The 23,820-nt window shown below is 45.6% G+C and overlaps 1 protein-coding gene across 2 annotated transcripts in view; it reads right to left on the reverse strand.

Moving 5' to 3' along the window:
• The window catches only part of RPRD2 (regulation of nuclear pre-mRNA domain containing 2), a 40,028-nt gene that overhangs the window by 13,422 nt on the left and 2,786 nt on the right, over positions 1 to 23,820 (reverse strand). Inside the window, exons 2-4 of one of the 2 annotated variants that reach the window (XM_084823857.1) lie at positions 6,341 to 6,470; positions 3,161 to 3,261; positions 1,502 to 1,579 (exon numbers count right to left, since the gene is read on the reverse strand). In XM_084823857.1, the coding sequence (XP_084679983.1) occupies positions 1,502 to 1,579; positions 3,161 to 3,261; positions 6,341 to 6,470 (309 nt within the window). The remainder of the gene's footprint in view (positions 1 to 1,501; positions 1,580 to 3,160; positions 3,262 to 6,340; positions 6,471 to 23,820) is intronic. The other variant, XM_084823858.1, reaches the window with a different exon arrangement.

The raw sequence follows: 23,820 nt of genomic DNA on the forward strand, positions 1-23,820 counted from the left end.
ACAACATACATTTGGCCAGGGAAGATGCACTAAGCATGCAGCCCGCCACGATTACCTTGCCAGCAGTTTACAATGGGAAGTGTGCAAACACGCAGGCCAGCTTTACTGCAATTCTCCAGTAGGTAGCTACGTTTCCCTCCATTCACTCTTAATGTGGCCCTTTCACACATGCAAAGAGACTGACACACCCAGTCCAGCTGCTCCCTGTCGATGCTGCATTGCTTCACCCTCCACGATTGAGTTTCCCCACCAAGCCTCTGAGAACTGAGGTACTACCTTGTGCTCTTATACCGTCCCAAGTGCAGGAATTCCATGCCCCGCTTCGTCTCTGCATGAACTGCTATTCTAATGGGAAATAAACTAGCATAGAGCAGTGACTCGTGCAGAACTGCAACAGGCACCCTCCTCCAAGAGCAGGGTATTCTGCTGCAGCTCTGCCTTAGGAATGGGTGGAAGGCCCAATGACAAGCTGTGGCAGAAACAGGGCAGAAATACCCACCCCCAGGTGGAGTGGTAGGAGGCCCCGCCCAAGCGCTGCATCGCACAGAGAAGCAGCAGGCAGCCCTCTAACTGCTTACCTTTAATCTCCCACCTGCTGTTAACTCATGGCCCACCATTTGGGAATTACTACTCTTGCAGGACTAAATGACCATGGAGTGCCACCTCCTGGTGCCCTCCAGATGTGCAGGATTACAGCTCCCATTACTCCCAGCCCTGGTGGCTGGGGATGAAGGGAACTGTAATCCAACACATTCAGAGGGCGCCAGGTTAGGGAAGGCTGATTTACAAGACCCTTCTCTGGATAGAGCAACACAAGGTATTCTGTTAGGGACCTGGGCTTTCGGCCTGGTGTCAAGCTGTTTCCCAGGTGGATCCAAGCCCTGCTACCCAGCACTGAATCAGAGTGACAGAAGCCTTTCCTGTCTGATGTTCCAGCATCATCTTCTCTTAGCCGTTCATGACTTTACTGTATGCATCATTGCTGTGCTGGTAACTTGCACAAGGCAAAGATGGTTACATAAGCTGTTCTCCCGAGAATGCCAAAGACAGCTCGTTATCGGTGTTCTCTCTCTCTCTGCACTGAACTTAAAAGTGTACTGGTTAGGTTAGTCTAGTCTGCTGCTGACAGATGCAAGTCCTCAGCTGCAAGTCTTATACGCCAGGCTTAAATGCAGCCCACATGCTCACTGATCATACCTGCCGACTCTCCGTCTCTCAATATCCTAAAGCCAGTCCCCAAAGTGTTCCTCCACCAACACTACCTCTCATTTCCACATGCCTTCTGCTCACTTAGACATTCTTAGGCACACTGCACACACTTCAGCAGTGGCTCTCTTTGCGCATTTAGAAATGGACATTGCAAGCCTGAAGACAAGGCCCTGGGTGCTTCTAGGTTCTTAGGCGATGTGTTTTTGGTGCGGGTGTCTTATGCACCCCTTCCGTTCCTCAAAGGAGTTTAAATATAGCAAGTTCAGATAGTTCACATGTGGGATTTCCTTACTTTGAGATTTCTTCCATGACTTAGTTGATTGTTTGCTCTGAGTTTCTTTCTGCTGCTTCTGAGTTTTGAAAGTGGAACCTGGAAAACATTTTCATTTTTTGGTGTATTGGTTTTGCAGTTGGATATTATGGGATTCCCTCTCTCCCTCTAGTGACGGTAAGAGAGCTCAAAAGAAATCGGCTCAAAGGTGCACCTGGCAAATGTCTGGCAAGCCAGCAGCAGGAGACCTAAATCAAAACGGAGCTTACAATTCAGAAACATCTGAGGAAACCCTTTGCGGTCAGGATTCTGTTCAGGCTTTAAAGGACAAGGGTGAAGTTGGCAATCTCAAGGAACAGAGTTCAACACTGATTGAGTTTACAGGCTGTAGTTTAAGCCACTCTCACCTGGCTTAAGAGAGCAGACAGGAAGCCTTAAGTCCATGTTAATGTGGTGGCTTAAGTGGCCCACCTGAGACTCACTTCTAGCCAAGTGCACATAAAGTGAATATGAAAGCCTCATACACCTTTTGAACAGACACCGCCCCTCCTCCACAACTTATTCTATTTTCTCAGCCCACTTAACCCAGTATGGACCAGGTGAATCTGCAGAGACCATTGCACCCTACCATGCTGTTGCAAGGGAAATTTGTGGACAAATCCAGTGTGGGCATTAGAAGTGGAATAGAATAGGATAACACCAATTCCCCAAATTGAATTTTTTCTTCTTCAAATTTGGGAAGAAGGATTTATCCTAGTATGTTAGCTTGGGAGGCTTCTGTGCACAAGAAGTCCATTCTACGGACCAGTGTATTGAAGTCTGGACAAAAGAGGATCTTGTCTCCATGAAGGAAGCAGGATACCTTACAGTTCTACAGTACTACAATTTGGCACATGGGTAATGAATGGGCACATTTAATGCAGTTTCCCAATACACAGTATCAGAATATAAATTCTTCTCACAGAAGAGCATTTAACTGCAGCATTCACCCCGTGACACCTTGGCTTGAACTTATGCTTGACATGAGACAGTGGCTTGCACAATCTTAGTTACCATCAGATGCAGAAACAGTGGTCAAGTTTAATCTTGTGTGAGCAACTACCCTAGCTAGCATGTGTGGTGTATGATAGGAAAGTTACAAGAAACAAAAGTTCTGACCACCCCTTTGTTCTCCTTCTTCAACGCAGCAGCCTTGGGCACAAATTGGAAAAAGGTGAGAGGAAGAACTGTGGAAGCTGTGGAATTCAATCCCACACTTTTAAGTATCCTTGAGAGATGTATCCCTTCAAACAGGACAGGCCTTAAAGCCAAGTGGTACAGCTGTAGCAAACACTGCAGAGAGTTCGGAATTCTTTTCCCTAACCAACTACAGCCCAAGTTCATTTATGCTCCTGCTACTGGCTACTCTGCATAAGCAAATGTAGAGAGGAAGCCGCTAATCAGTACCAATCAGCCTTCCAGATGTGTTGGACTACAGCCCCCATCATCTCCTGCCTGCATGGGGGTGGTGGGGCTTGTAGTCTAACTCATTTGGATGGCACCAATTGGGGAAGGCTGACTTAATGTTAAAGCATAAAACATAGGTCTGAGATTAAGGTCTCTCTCTCTCTCTCTCTCTCTCTCTCTCACTCGCATGCAAGTTATCACCACAACAGATATGAAAAGAATTAAAGGACTTACTTAAAGCTTCTTTTAGTAATGCAATGGTTTCCTCTGGATACACATTTCTGTCTTCCCAGATTTTAAAAATCCTTTCTATAGATTTAGAGACAGATGGATCCCTGCAAATGACATACAGAAACACAGCGTATGTTGTTGTTGCATGCATACAAGATGCCAGAACTCAAGAGGTGGCTAATTTTTATTTTTTTAAAGATGTATCCCTCAGTACCATCTCCTTCAAGCCTGAAAACAACATCAATGTCGCCCAGGTCACCTGGCGCAAACACCTTGCTAATTTGTAGAAGGCAGGGACAGCAACCAACAGAGATTCTGGCAAATGACTACAATATGAATAGATGGGTCTTTTCGACAACACAAAGCCCAGAAAAAGATAATTATGAGCCTAGCAAGAAGTGCCAGACTTGGGCTCCTCTTTGTGTATTTCCAAACTGCTTTTCCTAAACTTCAAAGTGGCAAAAAACAAAAATTACAAATAGTAAAAAAAAAGTTAGAGAACCAGTTAACGGTAAAACCCCACTCTGAGCATTGCAACTGAGCAGCATCATGCCCATACTGACTGAAGAGAAACAGATTTTGCAATCTCAGAAAAGAGCAGCAGGGTGCAGGGGGGTGGGGAGTGGGCTGAATACAACTCAGCACTTGGCCCTCCTATTCTTACTTCTTAAATCCTGACTTGACGGGCAGTCTACAGTCACACTGTGCATGGATTCCACAGGTGCCGCAGGAATGGCGGAAGAGTATGCTTCCCCAAATTCTCTACTCTGGAGAACTATTAGGACACACCAGCCTTCGCCTCAGTTTAATCTTGCAAAGCCAGTGGGACTTGTGGCCCACTATTAAAAGAGGTGTAGCTGTCCTGAAAAATGAACTACAGAGGACAGCCTTCCCCAGCCTGGTGCCCTCCAGATGTTTTGGACTTCAACCCCTATCAGTCCCAGCTGGCAAGGCTCACAGTCAGGAATCCTGGGAGATGTAGTCCAAAACATCTGGAGGGCACCAGGCTGGGGGCGCTTGGAAAAGGACAACTAAACTCATCAGAAGACTGGAGCATTTTCCCTATAGAACATGTTTTACCGCGTATTTTAAAACATTAGGACTGAGGTCGGAAGACCAAAGTGTAGTCTTCCTCAACCTGGGGGTCTCCAGATGCTCTGGACTCTAACTCCCCACGTTCCTGACCAAGGCTGATGGGTGCTGTAGTCTAAAACATCTGGAGGGCACCCCAAGTTGGGGAAGGCTGTCTAAGAGGGTAGAAATTATAAACATCATGGAAATGGTGATGACAGAGGAATTATCCACTCTCTCTCAAAATACTAAGAACCTAATAGTTATGAGGAAATTCACTGGCAACAGTTCAGGATGGATGAGGTATGAGTATCACATGACATCACTGACTTCTGGAATTCCTTGCCACAGGATGCTGTGGTGATCACTAGAATTAGGCAGTGCTGAAATGGACAGATGTATATACTAGGTACAATAGCTCTATGTTTATAGATAGAGCTCCGCAAACACATGTCAGGGAATGGCTCTCCTGCTTTGCCTGTGAGTTGCCCCACATTGGAGATAAAAAGCTGGGGTGCATGGAGCTTTAGGTCTGCTGCAGTAGTGTTAGTGTTGGGGTCTTAATATGGCTGCAAAGTTTAATTAGTTAAATGGATTTTTAAAAAAAACTTGATTACAAAAGGCGCCTTTGCTAATCAGGCAGAAGACAAAATATTTTAGAATACAAACATTTATGATAATTATGGATGGCAACCACCATCCTTAAGAGAGGTATTCCCCCTTCTCTCTTGCGCGGGAAGGAATGCCTCTTCTGAGATTACGCATACTGTGACACGTGCCCACGTCGCCTAAAAATAAAATAATGAACTAGCTCTTAATTAACGCAGATGCCATTCTGAAAGCATAGAAAGGACAACACACTGTGGGCTTTAAGAGACCGCAGAAAATGTTAAATTCCACCAGGAGAAACAGTGGTTCTTGTCCACAGTGGTTAAATCTAGTCAGCTGCACCTGAAACCATGAGATACTTCCTTGAGAAAAGTAAGAACACCCCCAAGATCTTTCTAGGACAGCTTGCAACAGCCTTCCACCAACCTGGTGCCTTCCAGACTACAACTTCCAGCATTCCTGACCACTGACTATTATGGTTGGGGCTGATGTCCAAACATCTGGAGAGAGCCAGGTTGGGGAAGGCTGGTTGACAGCAAGAATTCTACCAGCCAGCTTTAAGGGCCCAAGATGGAGGCTGTCCTTGCTCTCGCTGAATTCAGTCAAACATAAAACAGGGCCATGAGGTCTTCTTTCAGGGTGACAGAAGCGCAGATCTTGGACTACATTTCACAAACAACAAAAAGCCGGTAGGAGGGAACCAGCCATGAACCTTCAGAGGAAACCTAATTAGATGGAGGTCTGCATTTAAGCCTCATGAGGCCCACTGCTGTAAGCCAAGGCTGAAGTTACAAAGGAAGAAAAATGAACTGGTTCTTTGGAAACACAAAGCTTTCCTCCAAGGAGCAATCTCCAAGCGAAGATCTACCTTGATCTTCACCATGGAGCTGGGAAGATCAAAACGGTCATAGCCCCAAGCGTAGGACCCTCCAAACATCCCCTTGGAAACCCACCTAGGACAGACACTACAGTGTCCCAGAAAGAAGGTGCACCATGTTGGAAGAGGCCGATAAAGGTCAGCAGCCAATGCACCAACTTCAGCACCTTTACACTGGGCTAGCTTATCGCAAAGGTAAGAGCTTCATCCCTCACCCCAAAATTCACTTTAAAAATAAGGGAGAAAGGACCGGAGTAATTCAGGAGACTTTTGACCTCTGCTCCCCACCTCGTCACACCAACACCATACAGCAAAAGTGGCCAGACAGAATCAACGTCAGCCTTCCCCAACCTGGTGCCCTCCAGATGTTTTGGACTACGGACCCCATCATTCCCCAGCCAGAAAAGCCAATGCTGGTTAGAGATGATAGGGGTTGCAGTCCAACAAATCCAGAGAGCACCAGGTTGGGGAAGGCTGTTTTATGACTCATTCACAAGCACAGAAATGAATACATTCAACCAGCCTGCACACATCTAATTGAACTGGTAAGGAGCGAAAACAAACAAATGAAAAAAAACCCACTATATAATGCATAGTATGACAAATGTGGTATCTCAGTAACTTACTTCACCAAAGCTGCAGCTTCAGGAAGCACTTCGGCAAACGTGTCGCGGAACACAATTGCGTTTTTCCTTTTGCAGTTCTGTATGACATCATTGGCCAGGTAAAAAAGATTCAGTCGATGAGGAAAGGCAGCTAAAGAGAAGAGGAGACATCGGTCAATGCACGAAGTCCTGACCTACAGACCAGTAGGACTAATTTGGCAGCTAGACAGAACTGAAGTCACTATTAATCCTGCTTTACAGATGAAGAGTTAGGTTCAGAGAGAGCAACCCAGTGAGCTATGCCTTAACCAAGGAGAAGTGAAGATGTTGGGCAGAAGTCTCTCTAGGCAGCCTCAACACGGGTGGGGCAGTTCACACCTCGGTATTCTCATGGCTAAGACCTCTCATCTTTTAAGAAGCACAAACATCTTCGGAGAGCTGACGGTTCCTTGAATGGGTAATTTAGGGTCTCACGTCAGTTTGTCCAATTTGGTTTTTCATTCACACATACTCAGAGAAAAGAAGATGACTTCCCATAATGCCTACCACCAAAGCTGTTCATACTGAAATAATTTGCACTTAGCCCTTGGAATGGGGGATGGTAGTTTCCTGTTCACCCATTAGCTTGACAAGACTACACAGCCTGTGCTTCTATTTACATTTTAAATCCTCCTCCACCCCAGCAAGTCAGCGCCAACAATGAAATTTAACAAGCTTTTATTTATTCTGCTATCTATATCCTGCAACTGCTCAGGCCAAATGGCTCAATCATAGCAGCTTACATATCAAAACATGCAACAGGAAACCAACTTGAGAGAAACTGGAGTATTTTAAAATAAATCTGCATGGAAGAAGGAGCTCCTGCCTATTCTTTCCTACACAGAAACTTCCTGCCGTAGTTCTGGCACACCGGATTCTCAAACTGGACAGCAACCACCATGCATACCCCTGTGTGGGTTTGTAATGGCCTCAGACCTGTAACCAAGTCACCTGTAGTTTTAGAGGAGCCTCTAGAGATCCATAGTGCTCTCTTTAGGTTTAGGTTTCCTTGCTAGTGGGCCTCTGAGCTTGTGAGATGAGTGAAAGGTCGATATTGCCGCCTCGGCACATTCCATGCGAACGAGCTACCATTTATCTTATCAGGGCCTAGGATGTGCCTGAGAAGTGAGGCTCTGTTTAGGCTCTGTTTACAGGTGGCTGTGCTGGGAAAGTTCTGATTGTTTTCCCTCTGAACAAGCACTGTTAGTCTGTGCTGGGAAAGCTGCAGATGAATGCTAATTAACGCTTGCTGCTGTCATGCTGCCTCACTGCTGACATGTATGGTATAAAACCCATTTTACTCCTTGGCTCTGGTTCAGAGAAGCTGTCTGATCCAACCATTGGATACACCTGTGCGCTGTAAGTACTCAATAAGGTCTCCTTGTAAGAAAACCTGGATCTGGCTTATCATTATCTCGGCACCTCCAAACCTTAGCAGCCCACGGCCAGGGCATACAAGTTCTTTGCAATTCTACCTTGAAAAGACGCAGTAAAGAAATCCATTCTCTCAGGAGACCAGCCTGATAGAAGGCTGCAGTGAGGAAATGTCCATGCTGGCTGGGAATTATGAGAGTTGCAGTCCAACACATCCAGAGGACGCCAGGTTGGGGATGTGTGATTTAGGGCTGTATAGGCTACAACCAGCCCCTTCAAGGATCTCCAGAATGTCAAAGGAAGCCAGGACAGATACTGGGGTAGCGTGCTGGTGTGGTAGACCTACAAGGACCTGTTCATTGGTCCATCTAGCCCAGAATTGTCTATATGGACTTGCAGCAGCTCACCAGTGTCTCAAAAGAAATCCTCCTTTACTCTGTTTGAGATCCTTCAGCTAGGGAGTGCAAGTATTTTTAGAAGACATCTGATGGTAGACCTAACCTCTGGTAACCACACTTCCAAAGACATGCTAAATGGGAGGAGGAGGCACTTTGCAAGGGGTGGGGGTGAGGCTATTTAATCCTATCTCTCCCAGCACTCCCTTGGTTTCTCCTCAGCTGGATGGCTATCTGCTGCACTGTGGGGAAAGAGGGAGATGGGCAAACAGTTATGGGACTGCTGCCAATTGTATCTCCTGCCGAGCTGTGCAACAGAGGAGCAGCGATCGTGCTCTCTGCTGCAACTCCGGGTGTGTGGGCAAATGTATAGCATCACCCTCACAGATGGAGGACTATGGCATTTCCTCAACGAGGCAGCACTAGGGTGCACCTCCTTCAGTTTCCAAAACCCCATCCACACATGAGCTGCTGCGATCTGTGTCAGCTGACACTTTCAAGGGCAGCTCCTAGTGCCTTTTGGGATGGATGTACTTGCTTCCAAATATAAGCTTGACGATCAAGTCTTGTTTCTGAAGAGCAATCACCGACGCTGATTTAGCCATCTGATAAACAGATCACGATGGTGCAACAGACTCCTGTAGTTGTGGGAACAGAGGGCAGGCAGCCGACGATGGTGCTTCGCCCGCACAAACCCTGCCAAGTGAGTGCTGCTGTGCAGACATTTCTGATGGCTCCTGCATATTGTTTCAGAGGGGAGCAACTAGAAACACTTGTTTATTGTTGGCCCAGATCTTGTTACAGTAGCATGAGAAGCAGTCTAAAATGCTGTGTAAACTACTTGAAATGTGATACAAGTTTGCGCCCATAGCTTTCAGAACTAGTCTACTTTCTCTCTCACGCACACATGGAATGCATACAAAACGGCACAGTAAAATGGTATTTGGTTTAGACACTTTAGTAGCACCATGGAGCAACAGCAGCCACCACAGTATTGAACATCATGTGATGCTGCAATGGAAACAACTCTGGCCATTCCAAAATGCTAAGAGACCTCCCCTATCAAGCCACCACAAGTCCTAGGACAGGTACAGTGAAGTCTGGCCCATTCAGACACACACAGTCTCCAGGTAAACCAATGTCTTCAGATCACCTTAATACCAGACCTAGGAAGAAATTTCCTACTGCCATGGGCCCACATCTAAACTTTCTGCATGAGCCAGGCACAGAGGCTGAAAGAAACAGTCCTACTACTCATGGTCTTAACTACTCATCAGCAGACTTTGGGCATCCCTTTGTGCCATCCAGGCGTTTAAAGCAGATGTGCAACTAAGGTCATAGAAATCCAAAGTCCATTAAAAAAAAAGTTCTCAGGCTGCCCTTTCATATCCATGGTCAGGGATGACCATTTGGGAGTTTCCTGGCAAGACTATCCCCAAAACCACGTTACTGCCCCATGCCAGACTTACCAATTAAGGTAACACAGCAAGCTGCCTTATACAAGCTCAGACCATTGGTTTATCTACCCCGTTCAGTAGCATCCGGGAAAGGGGTGAGTGGGGTGAATTCTCAAATTGGCCTTGAGTTTTCTTGCAAGACAAAATCCCCCACTATCCACAGGTATTCCCAGTTAAGGAACTGAAGACATCACCTTACACCAGGTCAGACTATTTTATTTATTTATTTATTTCTATACCGCCCAATAGCCGAAGCTCTCTGGGCAGTTCACAGCCTTAGCCCAGTGTTCTCAATGCTGGCTGGCAACAACTCCAGGGGCTCAAGCAGAGGGAGTTCCTCTATCCCACACCTGCTGCCTGCAATCCTTAAACTAGAGATGCCAGAGACTGGACCTGGGACCTTGTGCATGCCAGGTGTGCGCCTTGTCATCCGTGCTGGCTGCAGGTTTTTGAGGGCCCTTGGGCAAGATACCCTCAACGGGGCCCTTTGGTGAGTCTACCTTCTCACCTCCATTGCCAGCAGTTGCTATTGCTCCTCATCCTCTTTCTCATCATTGCTGCCACTAGCTTGCTTGACATATGGAGAGCCAGTGAGCAAATAATAAGCACTCCCCTTCTTGCCACCACTGTGATCTGGACCCGAGCAAGAGGCAGGCTAACAAGCAGGTTGCAGTGGTAAAGAAGAGGATCACCTCCAGGGAGCTCTTGTCAGTGGGCCCCTGCTGAGGGGTGGGCTCTCAGCAGGTGCCCAACCATACCCACCCTTGATGCTGGCACTGTCTACCACTGAGCCACAGTTTCTCCCCTAAGTAAGTGTGCCCACACTTTCCACTCATAAGGAAGCTCCTGTTCTACAAGTGTTTCATTTTGAGGACCAGACAGAACTGAAGGAGAAGCAGACCTTCATCATGAGGGTGGATGTGTGTGGCACCGAGATGCTGAAATGCTTAAAAGGTATGGGTGCACAGAGCAACACACCAGATTTCTCACAGCAAAAGTGAACGGAGATGTATCAGAAAGAGAGCCACAGGTCGTACATGTCTTTCTCTCCATCTAGCAAAGTGTCTCTGTGAATAGGCCAACTTCAAAAGGTGATTTAAAAAACAGTACCTAAGATTGTTCAAGGCTGTATCTGCCTGCACTAACAGAAGAGTGAAATTTTAACAACATAAGAGCTGTGGCACATCAGCATTCTGTTCCCACAGTGGCCAACTAGATGTCACAATGAGAAGCCCACAAGTGGGGCATGAGTGCAACAGCATCCTCCCACCCATGTTCCCCAGCAACTGGTATACACAGACATGCTGGAGGTAGCAGATAGCCATCAGGGCTAGTAGCCATCGATAGCCTCATTCTCCATGAATTTGTTTAATCCCCTTTTAAAGCTATCCAAGTTCCTTGCAGAGAAGCTGCTTCAGCCCCCTAATCATTCTGGCTGCCTTTTTTGCACTTTGCCCAGCCCTAAAATATCCCTTTTCAGTTGCAGCAAGCGGAATTGTACACAGTACTCCAAGCATGGCCACACTACAGATTTGTGTAAAGGCATTATGGTATATTTTATCCCTTTCCTAATAATCCCTAGCAAGGAATTTGTCTTGACAGCTGCTGCACGCTGAGTCAAGGTTTTCACAGAGCAATCTTATCATGATCCCAAGATCTCTTTCCTGGTCAAGCTACCTTGTGAACCCTTCTCACCGGTACCATCTCCCAACTCTTAAAAAATAAGCCAGCTCTAAATCACTGCAACCATTATAGCCACTTAAAGGTAAATTCAACATGATTAGAGAGCTTTGGCTATGGGGTGGTAGAGAAATGTAAATAATAACAATAATAATACATATTGGGTTTTTTAAAAAAACAACAACAAGGTACACAAAAACTTTTATCTTCAGAGGGAAACGGTTTGACTTCAAACTACCACCACACTTCAGACTTTTAGCTCAATGTCACAGTGTCACCCGACATTCTGAATTAAAAACTCTTTCTAGGTGTCTTGAGTGCAAGACCACAGGGGCAGCAATAGCTTAGAAGATGCTTCTGCACAGTCCCTCAGCCAGCTATTGGCCCCACTCACAACACCGGCAGGGCTGGCTGTTTGAAAAGGCGCTCCAAGCTGTGTCGCTGGCAGCTGCTTCACTGTAAGGAGAAGAGGCTCTTCTAACCTCACAAGGAAGGGAGAACCTGCAGCAACAGCCTGCTGCGTGGCTGCTTGCTTGAAGGGGGGCCACGGTGCCCATCTCTATCATTCACAAGATCAAGCCTTCAGAAAGGCAGAACCAGCAAGCCTGATCTCTTCGTTGACATCTTGGGAGTGCAATGTACCAGGGGCTAACTCATTAAGAAGGACACCGACAAAGTAGAGCATGTCCACAGGAAGGTGACAAGCCTGGAAATCAAGTCCTATGAGGAACAGTTGAAAGAACTGGCTGTTTGTAGCCTGGAAAACCCAAAATTAAAGGGAGACACGATAGCGGTCTTTACATATCTGAAGGGCTGTCAAGCAAAAGATGGAGCAGACTTGTTCATTCAAAGTTTTTGTATGCCGCCCTTCTTCCAATTCTGGAACATAGGGCGGCTTAACAACACAAAATACCCCAACAACTATAAAGTAAAAATATAAACATCCTTAAAAACACAGTACATTAAAACATAATAAAACAGTAATGACAACTCTCACTAGGACTGCACCGAAACAACTTGACTCCAAATGCTTGAACAACTAAAAATGTCTTCAATCTTTGTTTGAGCAACTGGACTGTGGGGGAAACCTATTGACACTTGGGTGGAAGGTCAATAAACAGGATGCCACCACAGACAAGGCTCTCCCTTGCTTCACCCGCTTCCTAGCCTCTGCTATTGGTAGGGCAACAAGCAAGGCACCCCCCTACCCCAGTCAATCATAAGACATGGGTCGGTTTGATAATGGGACAGGCGCTCCCTCAACTTGGGTCCCAGGTTGTTTAGGGCTATATATACCAACAGTAGGACTTGTTCTCTGTTGCTCCAGAGGGCAGAACTTGAACCAGGGTGGCAGATTTCAGCTAAACGTTAGAAGAAACTTTTTAATGGGAAGAGCTGTTTGACACAGGCTGCCTGGGGAGGTGGGCTCTCCTTTGCTGGAGGGATTTAAGCAGAGGCTGGACGGTCATCTGCCAGAGATGCTGTAGCTGCATCCTGAATTGCAGAGCCTGCATTGAGCAGAGGGTTAGACTAGATGATCTTCAAGATATCTTCCAACCCTATGATTCTACAATTACCTCCATTCATTCTCAAGTTCCCACTGAAATAATGTAAGTTGCAGACTTCCTTAACCAAGGACTGAAAGCTGTCCCTGGGCTGTACCGTGTCAGATTGCAGATGGAGACTCATTTGATGGAATGCTCCTGTGTACAGAAACATTCCCTGCACATAGGAAGCTAGGGGAGGATCCCTCTCCCTGACATACTGGCACCCTCTGTGCAGAACTTCTGTGTGTGGAGGAGCATTCCATCATGTGAGCCCCCACCTGCAGTCCAATGCAGTATAGCCCAGGCACAACTTTACCTCCTCTGCGAGAACCAAATCCTTGGCAAGTTAGCGTCAACATTTTGGTTATGAGAAGCTGGAAAGAATAAGATCAACAATGAAAGCCTGGCTCAGGGCTGCAAAATTCTCAGGAAAACTGTTCGAACATTTCACCAAGTGGGCTTTAACACTGGCCCTTGAAAGTGATCAGGTACACATACCAACTTTGCCAATAAGGACACACAACAAGGCTTAAAGTCAACAAAAATTGTTAGTAGCCTGTCTATATGAGCACAAATAATTCGCAGCATATCAAACAGTCACCTGGAAAGCATTTTATTGGTCACTGGTGAATAGTTAGTTTTCAAGGCTGACATACCCTAACTATACTATTTCATTTCATCATCTTTTTCTTTCCAAAGAGAAAAAAAAATCTAGGTCCTTCAACAGGGCTGAACATTTCAAGTTCCTAGGCCATTGTTCCTAATGTCCAGGTAATGAGGCACATGGGACTTCTCCCAAATTGGATTTCTTGCGCTACTAAATAATTTTCCTCAGCCCTCTTTGTCTTAACACATCAAGACTGAAGTTATAATTCATCTCTCCCTGCAACCAAAAAAGGAAGCTAAACTAAATTTTCTCCAGTTATCAACTCCGAAGACCTAGCTATGTTATAAAACTGGACCTCATTATACACAAAGAAAAGTCTCTATTTTCATAACAAGTCATAAAAAATAACAATGTAAAAAGCATTGTTATTCCGTGACAGAGAGAGATTCAAGAAACAGATTTTTCTAATGCAGCAGCCTTGCCTACCAGCATATTCTGCAATTACCACTGATTCATCAACAAAGTGACTATAAATGCTTTCCAAACCAAACCAAATGGCAGGCCTGTTGAATCAAGATCTGTCAGTACAAACAGAATTTTGTGGAGACACTGTGTTAGGCTGGGTGGACTGATATAGCTCACAAAGAAAAAAGACCAATTCAAATAATTGATTTAAACCAAGTTGAGGCACTCGCAGAATCAAGGGAATGGTCAATTTGATTAGTGAAGTTTTACAATGGTGCCTCCCATGACCTTAAGAAAAGTCACTACTGGAATGTGCTATCAGATTTAAATGCCCCAATTCTAGAGAAAACCTTTGCCAATGTGTGCCCAACCCAAGAACCCATCCTTACTGGACAAATAACCCCACGCTCAGCCTGGAAGATGCTCTTTTGAAGATGCTATAAAATAAGTTTATAAACTCTTCCTTCACAGTCCTGCACTGGGAACACCATTTGTTCAAAGGTACTTATCACTGTTTTCTGACTGTATGCTTACTAACCCTAGGGGATTCTTTGGAAACTTAATCAGGGGTTGCTCAATGAGAAGACCAGCATGGTGGGCAAAGACAGTCTGCCCAGAGTTACTGGTCTTCCTCTGCAAAGCGCAGTGAGGTGATGATGGATGGGTGTTTGGCACATTCTAGGACACACACACAGTTCACCAAGGACAATCACAAAGCTTAAGAGGATGGACACATGTCTCACGTGTACTGAGAGTACACTTTGGAACACATAACGCAATCCCTTTCAACCTCAGTGGCAGATACAGAGGGGCTCCTCATCAGACAACCCAAGGTGGGAAGCATGCCCTGAGGAAACTCTAAGAACCACCAACGTGCTTGATCTTCCAGGTCTACCTACAGCTACAGAGACCATACTGGATGTACCTGCTCATCTGCTAGGAACCTCCCCCACCCACCCCGCCAGTCCATCATGCTTCACCCAATGCCCAGTTCCATATCCAGCTTGAAGCAACTGGACCCAGAGCACGGACTCATCATCCCATTCTTCCCATTCAGTGATGCCAATGAAGCTGTGGCCCATACACTGGGAAACCGTCATCCTTGATTGTTTATGGATCCGCTACCAGAGAGGTGTGCAAATATTTTGTGCTCCTGCCCAGTCCCTGCTTGAGAAATACATGATCCTCCAAAGCAGAGGTAGGTAACATAGTGCTCACATGCACCAATGTACCACCAGCGGCCGTTTTGGTGTTCGCCAAGGTGCCCTACCCCTCGCTGCCTTTTTAAAAAGATAACTAATTTTCTTACCAGCAGCTTCAAAGCAAAGTAAGGACCTCCAGTGGCTGCCATCTTCATTTCCCATGAATGCCTCTGGGTTACATGATGGGACTCAGACACATTCTTTGGAAATGAAGGGGAGAGAGAGAGAGAGAGAGAGAGAGAATGCATCTATGGATGGTGATCCAGAGTGAGAGAGAAAAAGAGGTAAGGGGAATGAGTTGGACTGCAGAGGAGGGGGGAAGAAAAAAAACCCTATTTCTGTGAAATAAGTTTCTGTTGGTGTTGAAAACTGTGGGTTCAAAGGAATTGTTTAGTGCGCTACCTCTGCCTTGAACACAGTCCTTTGGACAGGTTACTTGTCCTTTGTGACTAGCCGCTCCTCCCTGGCAGCCATTTTGTGGTGGTGCCCATGACAGTTTATCGAATTGCAAAATGTGCCAACAGACCCGAAACAGTTGTCTAGTCCTGCTCTAAAGCCTCTAAAGATGCACATTAATGGGATAAGAACATAAGAAGAGCCATGCATTCTGTTCACACAGAGGCCAATCAGCTGCCCAAGGGAAGCCTACAAGCAGGACATGAGTGCAACAGCACCCTCCTGCCCATGTTCCCCAGCAGCTGATGCACAGAGGCATACTGCCTCTGATACTGGCCCTTGAGCTCTCGAAAACAAAGCACCCCTCCATTCAAAAATAACTTTCAACATCCTTTTACAGCATGATCCAATGCATGTTTACTCAGAAGTCTAACTGACATCTGTGAGACTTACTCCCTAGTACCTGTGAAAGGGACTATAGCCTTTGCGTTCTCTTTCCTCTCGCTGGCTAAGGAAATTGTCAAATTCAAACAGGGAGCCTTGGGAACCCAGTCCATGCAAGGGCACATTCTAGGCAGTATTTCTCTCTGCTGCAAAGGGACTGCATCGTTTGTTTCAAGTTTCTTCAGAAAGAGCTCTTTTGTCCCTGCTCCTTCTCCTCTCTTTGCTTCACAAGAGCACCGTGTGCTTTGTCAAGGGTGCTCCTTCTTTACTCAGTATTTCTTGCCACCAGAAATAAGAGGCACCAGACATCCCCTCAACATCCCAGAAAGAGCTTCAAACAAAAAAATCAAGAGAAAAACAGTATATTTGTCTTCTCTTTTTTTGAGCCCTTCAGACACGCTGCCACCATGGGTCACAGTTTAGTCAACACCCATCCTCAAGGGCTGGAATGATCTTGCCACTCTCATTCTAAAAGTTCTCCCTACTCAGTGCCTGTCCTTGCTGCCCCTTTCCGGGGATGGGAAAAGGTCCTAGACACAACTCGCAACCGCCTAGGAATCTGAACCTGTGCAGAACTGGCCCCTGAACAACTGATGCCAGCATCTTTGAGTCTGAAATGGTTTTCTAGGCCAGCACTTCATTTCTCCATGACCCGTTCCTCCTTCCAACTACCTTCTTCCTTTACTTGAAGACCTTTCAGTACCTTGGAGTGGAACAGAATTATTCTCTGGCAATGTGCATAGAACCTGGTTCACAGGTTGCCACACACCAAACTCCACATTCATTTGCTGGCCAGACACACTCTGGAGGCCCCCTGTTGACCTGGGCTAGCACAATGAAATTCAAGCCATCCACACCTTTAATACAACTACAAGACAAATTATTCCCCTCTGCGCCCCACTTTGTTTAAATGGCACTGAAGGAAACACAAGGAACCCAGAAGGAATTTGCCCCCTCCACACAGCCAGCCATGTGTCAAGAGGGAGCCTCGTTTCTCAGCTGAATTTCTTAAGCCAAAGAAGTTGAGCCAAAATATTCTCTCAGAACCAACTACAAACAAGGCTCTCAAATGTGAGATGGGCCCCCATCGGAGTCATTGTCCAGGCAATCCAAGCGGATTTCCTCTCCCCATGTTCAAACTTCTGTTTTTATGTCTGCCTTAGCTGGACCAAGAAGAAAACACTTCAGTCAACCTGTCCTATACAGACTGTCATATGGGCAACCATATGACTCCACCCTTGTTTTGGGGACAGACCATGCTGGTTGAGGGTACAGCAACTCCGTTGCGAGGCAGGATTTCTGGCATTTCTCTAGAATCCCCAATTTTAAAGCATGCCATAGAACCATGTAGCCCACCCCAAATTCCACTGACCTGACTTTTCTGGGCCTGGAGCAAGGAAGATATACCAATCTGCCTGTAATTTTATACATTTAGAGTCAGAGCAGGACATGTCTTGGGCTCGCAGCCCAACCATTTTATTCTTGCTTAGAGGCTGGGAAGCTTCTTAAAAGAAATCTGATGGCCTTAGGAAATACTGCTTGCATGCCAAATGTGAAGTGAGCAGTTTGCGAGACTGGAGGTGTGAAGGCTTGGGAAAATCACAGAAAATTTCAGGGAAAAGAAGTCCCCCACCCTCCCCAAATTTTCCAGAAGTCCCTGGGGATTTTTTAAAAAATCATGTGCCCCCCCCCTTTGGTTTTGGTTTTTCCCCAGGCCTTCACATTTCTACACAAGACCAATCCCTGAATCTAAAGTCTTCCTGTAATGCATGCAGGGCTGCTTACCACAGTCTCATACCCTCAGGACAGTAAGTGAGCAACTAGCTGAAGACTCATGGTTAATCCACCATATGAATGATCTAGTGGCTTGTGACCACCTGAGGATATCAGCAATTAGGTTTTATGGCTGCTTACAAGGAAGGGGAAACAAGCGTTTGGTAAATTCCTATTCCCCACCCCTGCTCTCCTCATCCTGTCTGAACCACAAGCACACTCACAAGAAGGCTTCACCCTGTGTTCATAAACCAGGGGGTTTCAGATATTGACAGAGAATCAAGCCACTGAAGTCACAGAGGGGGAGAAAACCAAACTGAACATCTTCAAGGTTAGCTAACTGAACTGGAGCTTCCCAACTAGCGACATCCAGATTCACATTCAGTCTGCTGACCCTGCCCCAGCCTTCCCCGACCTGGTGCCCTTCAGATGCACTGGGCTACGACTCCCATCATTCTCAGGCGATGCTGGCTGGGGATGATGGGAGTTGTAGCACAACACATCTGGGGGACACCAGGTCGGAGAAGGCTGTAGTCTGGCCTCTATGCATCTTTCCCCTCTTATAAGAGAAACATGCAAATGAGTGCATTACATTCACAAGTCTGTCTAGCATGAAGTTTCCAAGTGTCAGCCTTTGCCAATTAGACATGGGGCTTTAAATTAGGCATCCCTTTACCTTGATGCGGTAACGACATTATGATGAGCCTTTCGAATAGGATAGGCTATAGACAACTGGAGGTGCATGCACACACAGAACCACCCCATTTCTGCCTTGTAGCATGATGAACACACAGCCAACATGGGAGAAGAAGGGCAGCACAGCACTTACACATGCCTTGGGGAGACATTTAGAGCATGTGATCCAAAGCATTTAATACAGATTAGACCAGTAATCCTTATAACAGCCCTGCAAGGCAGGTCAATACTATGCCCACACTGCCGGATTTTGGTGGGGGAGGAGAGTGGCGCTGAAGGAGTGGCTTGCTTAACACCATGTAGTTGAGCTCAGTTAGCAGCTGTGGCGAGTCTCAAATGGAGATGCCGAAGCTCACATTCATGGAGCGCAAACCCTGTGCTCATTTATTTGGAAGCAAGCCCCACTGGGCGCTTACTCCGAATGAAGGGTGCACAGAATTGCAGCCTTACCCTCTCGACCACACCAGTATGCTCCCAAGCTCACTCTGTCTCTAGTTAGTATGTTCTGAAAAGCAGCAAAACACATCATGAACAGCTACCCCGCCATTCTCTTCTAACACCTGGACACAGAGTGGCTGCACAAAGCTGAAGCATCTGTAGTCCAGACCGATGCCAACACCGCACAGTGACACTCTTTTTTCCATCAACAAATCCCCCCCCCCCCCAGCGGAACTAAGTAGCGGAAAACTAAAGGATATGACACAAATGCCATGCAGGACTGGAAAAGCACAAAAAGTGTCTGCCAGTCTTGAAGTAGTAAAACTTAGATTGGATAGATTTCACTTACTTTCTCCCAAAATTTTAAATTTTCCCTGGGCAAAGTTGTCTTTGACCCAGGGAAAATTTTAAATTTTCCCTGGGCAAAGGTGTCTTTGACCCAGTCCACCACTTCAAAATGCATATGCCTCTTAGGTTTCTACACGGCACAGCCCCCAGCATCAGTTCTCCAGCTACTGGAGGACTCACTGCCACCTCTCTTGCAGCCTACATCATACCGCCAAACTGCTTCTTCGCTGCCTCCCCACATCTCCCCGTCCTCACAAGTTTCAGCCCAACCCTGCTAGGAAGCTGTCCGGGCTGGTGCTGGGACTGGGGTGCTCCTCAGGTACGGTAGCTAGAGCAGAGGCTTTATGGCACAGCACCACTTAGGCAGGGCATGTTGTGATGCTCACGTATGATGTTTCAAGCAGCTTTTTTCTATTCAGCTCAAGCATACAATTTTATGTCAGCAACCAGGCCCCATGAGTTTCCAAGGTCCTAGGAACAGGACAGCAACCAACTCTCTTCCAAAAGTTGGAGGAAGCACACCAATGCTACCTTCACCCAGAAACTGAGCCATCCCCATACTGTGTAGAGCAGGTGGTTGGGTTTCACAGGAAAGGTTGACGAACGTTAAAAAGAAAAGTTGACACACAAGCAACACACCTGCAGTACTGAGAAGCACCCAGGCAGGTGGGGCCTCCCCCTTCAGCAACTACTGATAAGAAATGTTCCTCAGGTATGAATCTGCATGCAAGCAACACATATGAAAACTGAAAGGTTATCCTCTTGACCAGCCTTCCCCAACCTGGTGCCCCCCAGATGTGGTGGACTACAACTCCCAGCACCTAATAGTGCAAACATTGTCTATCGCTAGTGCAGTTTAGAATGAGTGCCTGGGCCAAGTATCATGAATGAAAGGCTCCAGTACACCTCTAATATTCTCAGATAACCCACCCTCCAACTCTGGAGCATGGGGGAATCAAGCAGGAATTTAAAAATCACAAGAAGAAAAGGACAAAGTATATTATCAGGTGCAAGTTCAGAAGCTGATCCATGCAAAAGAGGTACAACATCCATGAGTTGTTGACATTGGACACCATCAACTGTATTCATGGATAACAAAACATCCCGATGCATAACTCAGGTTTGCATATTCCTAAAACCAACAAAAAAGCCACTCTACTATAATGTCACCACCTTGCCAATTTTCCATTTCATCTCCAGAGGCCAAACAAAGTCCAAGAATTTAAACTAAGTTAAAATAAAGGATTGACTGCACCAGTGCACTTTTAGGGTTTTCCTGGCTGCTTGTTTGCAGAAGTGTTTAAATTGCAGCTTAGGCAATATTTGCCCTGCAGGAACACGTTTCAGCACAGCTACAGGTACAGAACATAAACATAAAGATATCCACCCCACTTTCATGTAGACTCAAGGGCAGGGATGCAGAACTTCTTTCAGCACAGAGAAACTTTCAGGGGCCACATTCTGGTGGTGGGTGGGGCCAAAGGCAAAAGGGGTGGGGCTATAAAACAAAAATACCAGCATATTTTAGCTTAAAGTTCTTATTGCTAGTAACTAAGCCTTAGTAGAAGGATTTCAACCATTTAGAATAAGGGAGAAATTGAAGGAAAGCCAGCAAACCACCAAACGATTGGTGTTCAGGGGAAAGGGGGCGGGGCCAGGGATGCACAGCCTTCTGGGGAACCTGAGAGGGCCGGATTTGGCCCCCTGCCTTGAGATTCTATAACCCTGCTCAAGGACATTCAGGGACTTTAAGGAATATGCATAGTAGCAAGTAGTCTTGCTTTGGAGCGAAACCTACATTTTAAGTTTCCCAGTAATTCCAGCATTATCCATGAAGGCAGATTACAACAGGGTGGTAGGAAAAATGGAAAAAGGCTACTTGAAAGGGCCTGAGAAATCAAGGTAATCACACACAGTATTCCTTGAAAACCATATATACCAAGGACTTCAACAAGGTCAAGGGATTCACCCAATAATTCATGAGATGGAGAAATGAGCTTGTTAACAAGGACCCCCTCTTGCCATTTAAAGATTTCATACAGGCTTGTAAATTGCCACTTGCCCAGCAGCCTGTGGTGAGGATAGACTGCCTCAAGGCAAGTGGGGAAGTTTTACAGGATTTTAACTTTTTGTTGAAGGCCACAAATGGCTAATATTGGCGTGTATGGACAGATGGCTAGTAAACCTTTTAATGGCATAGCTGTGCAAGGCTACCTTAGCTTCCAACATTTCCCTTCCAAATAATTAATTGTAAAGACCAAGAAGAAAAAGGATATCTACCAGCAAGCCCGTTCCAGCAGGAAGGTGCATGCCATTCAATCTTTGAACATCGCTATGCACTTGAGGAGAGTTACGCAGGAGAATTAAATTTTCTTTTAAAACCACCACCACAGCCACAAACTTTGAGGGTTTTTTCTTAATTTATAAAGCTGATTTAGCATCACTCTGTCCATAGACACTCAGGGCAATGCATGACAATATAAAGCACCTAGTTTTTATCGGCTAGAATCGAGCCAATTTTTGTCAAGAAGCTGCCCACATCTGCTGTACTTATTTCATTTTGCAGGGATGATGAAGAAGGAATCCTTTTCTTAAAACTGATTGTAATCTGCCAAGGAAGGAGGGAAAGTGAAGGATGGAGGGAACAAGCAGAAAGAGACACACACTGAAGGCCAGAGAAGCAGGCCATTTCAATATCAGAGCATGAGTTCATAACCCAGGATGAATCTGGGCATTAATCACTGCCTACACCAGGTCTTCCCTCAGCCTCAGTTCCTCAACATGTAAAAAGCAAACAACTTTGCAAGGCTATTATCAATAAAAAACAAAAAACGAAAGCTCTATCAGCCAGGGGGGTAGACAATCTGATACCCTCCAGATGTTTTGGACCACAACTCACATAATCCCTGACTATTAGCCATGCTGGCTGGGGCTTATGGGAGGTGTAGTCTAAAACTCCCAGAGGGCACCAGACTGCTGTTCCCTGACTCATTATGGCCTACTGGAACAATGTGCAGACAACAGCTTAAATACCATGCCCCCACTCAGAAACATTGTTAACGCTTCCCTTTTACAAAGAAACAAAAATCAAGACACCAAAACTTTGGGCGCTCCGCCTGAGGAAGAGTCAAGTTTAATGCAAAAACTTGCATACTGCATTGTAAACACCGGCTGGTCCTAATAAAAGCATTACTGGACACTGTGAACTTTGCTATAATGCAAGCGAGGGGAACATGTGGCCCTCCAGATGTTGCTAGATTACAACTCCTATCATCCTTGTCTACAACTCCTATCACCCTTGCTGCCCAGTTCTCAAAACATAGCCTATATTAAATGGATAACTAGAAATACTATGCCATGTTAAATGGATAACATGGCATAGTATTTCTGTAGGGCTTTTCCTAATTATTTCAAGCTTTAGGTTACCTCTGTGAATCTTTAAGACAACCCTGCAAGCTCATGAATCAAACCACCTCGCATCACCTGCCAAGTCGGATGACGTTAATGAAGCCCCTATTAAACTCAGCCTCAGTTCCTCCCTCCCCGCCCCACAACTACAGTATAAGAATAGTAACATTCCCATTATTTCAGCAATTCTTACAGTGACCTAGTAAGGTATATGAATTCCTTCAAACACTTGAAAAGCATTATTATAAAAACCTGGGCACACAAGACACACACCATGTTTTGCCTAGGATATGCAAAGGATTTTGACCCCTTGAAATATACCGTATAAACACAAGTAAATTAAGACCACCTCTCCACACATATAATTTTGGCCTTCCTTTTGGCTATAGCAAGGATCACTAAGAAGCAAAATCCTTACTAGTAGTCACACAGCGCATACTTTCACAGAAGTTAAGCCCACACAGAGTTCAACTGAAGTTACTCCCAAATAATATAGGCATATGATAGCAGCCTTAAGCATCATTACTGCAAATAAACTGTATACATCGCCAGCCCCTTTGCATCAGCCCTGCTGCTAGGATCACCAAGGGAAAATACACATAATGCAGATAATATATTGGCTGTCAACACTTTGAAATGAACAATATATACATGCCAAGTAGGTGATCCCGCCCAGCCTTTTTGAAGTTAGAGAATCATTGCAGGGACCACCAAAGTAAATGCATGCAATGTAAGCATAACAACAACTTTGTACACTGGATCAATCCCAAACTTTTGTATCTATAAATACCAATCATCATCATCACCATCATCATAGTAGTAATTCTTATCAGAAAGACTTATAGGTGACCCTCAGCCACCTTGCAGGGCTGTTGCAAGGATCACTTGAAATAGACACATAGTGGAAGCATATATTGACTTTGAAACGCAATATACGTAAATGTTAATTAAAATCTGTATATCGGTAAGATCTATTTTCAGCCCACACTGAAGGGCTGTTGCAAGTATCATGGCATGTCTTTGAACACTTTGAAATGGGCCAGATATAAATGCCAAGATCTATATCTATGTTTAGATATATTATCTATAAACCTATCTATAAACTTATTATGCACACATACAACAAAAGGTAGGCGATTACCCCACCCCCACACACAAGCCACTACAACCCACTGCCCCCGTTTTCAACCTGCCCTGCAAGGTTCACTGAATATAAAACTCACCCTGACAGG

This window comes from Heloderma suspectum, chromosome 17 (genome assembly GCF_057233095.1).
Source record: "Heloderma suspectum isolate Gila_16-S chromosome 17, 16-S_ref, whole genome shotgun sequence".
NCBI lineage: Eukaryota > Metazoa > Chordata > Lepidosauria > Squamata > Helodermatidae > Heloderma > Heloderma suspectum.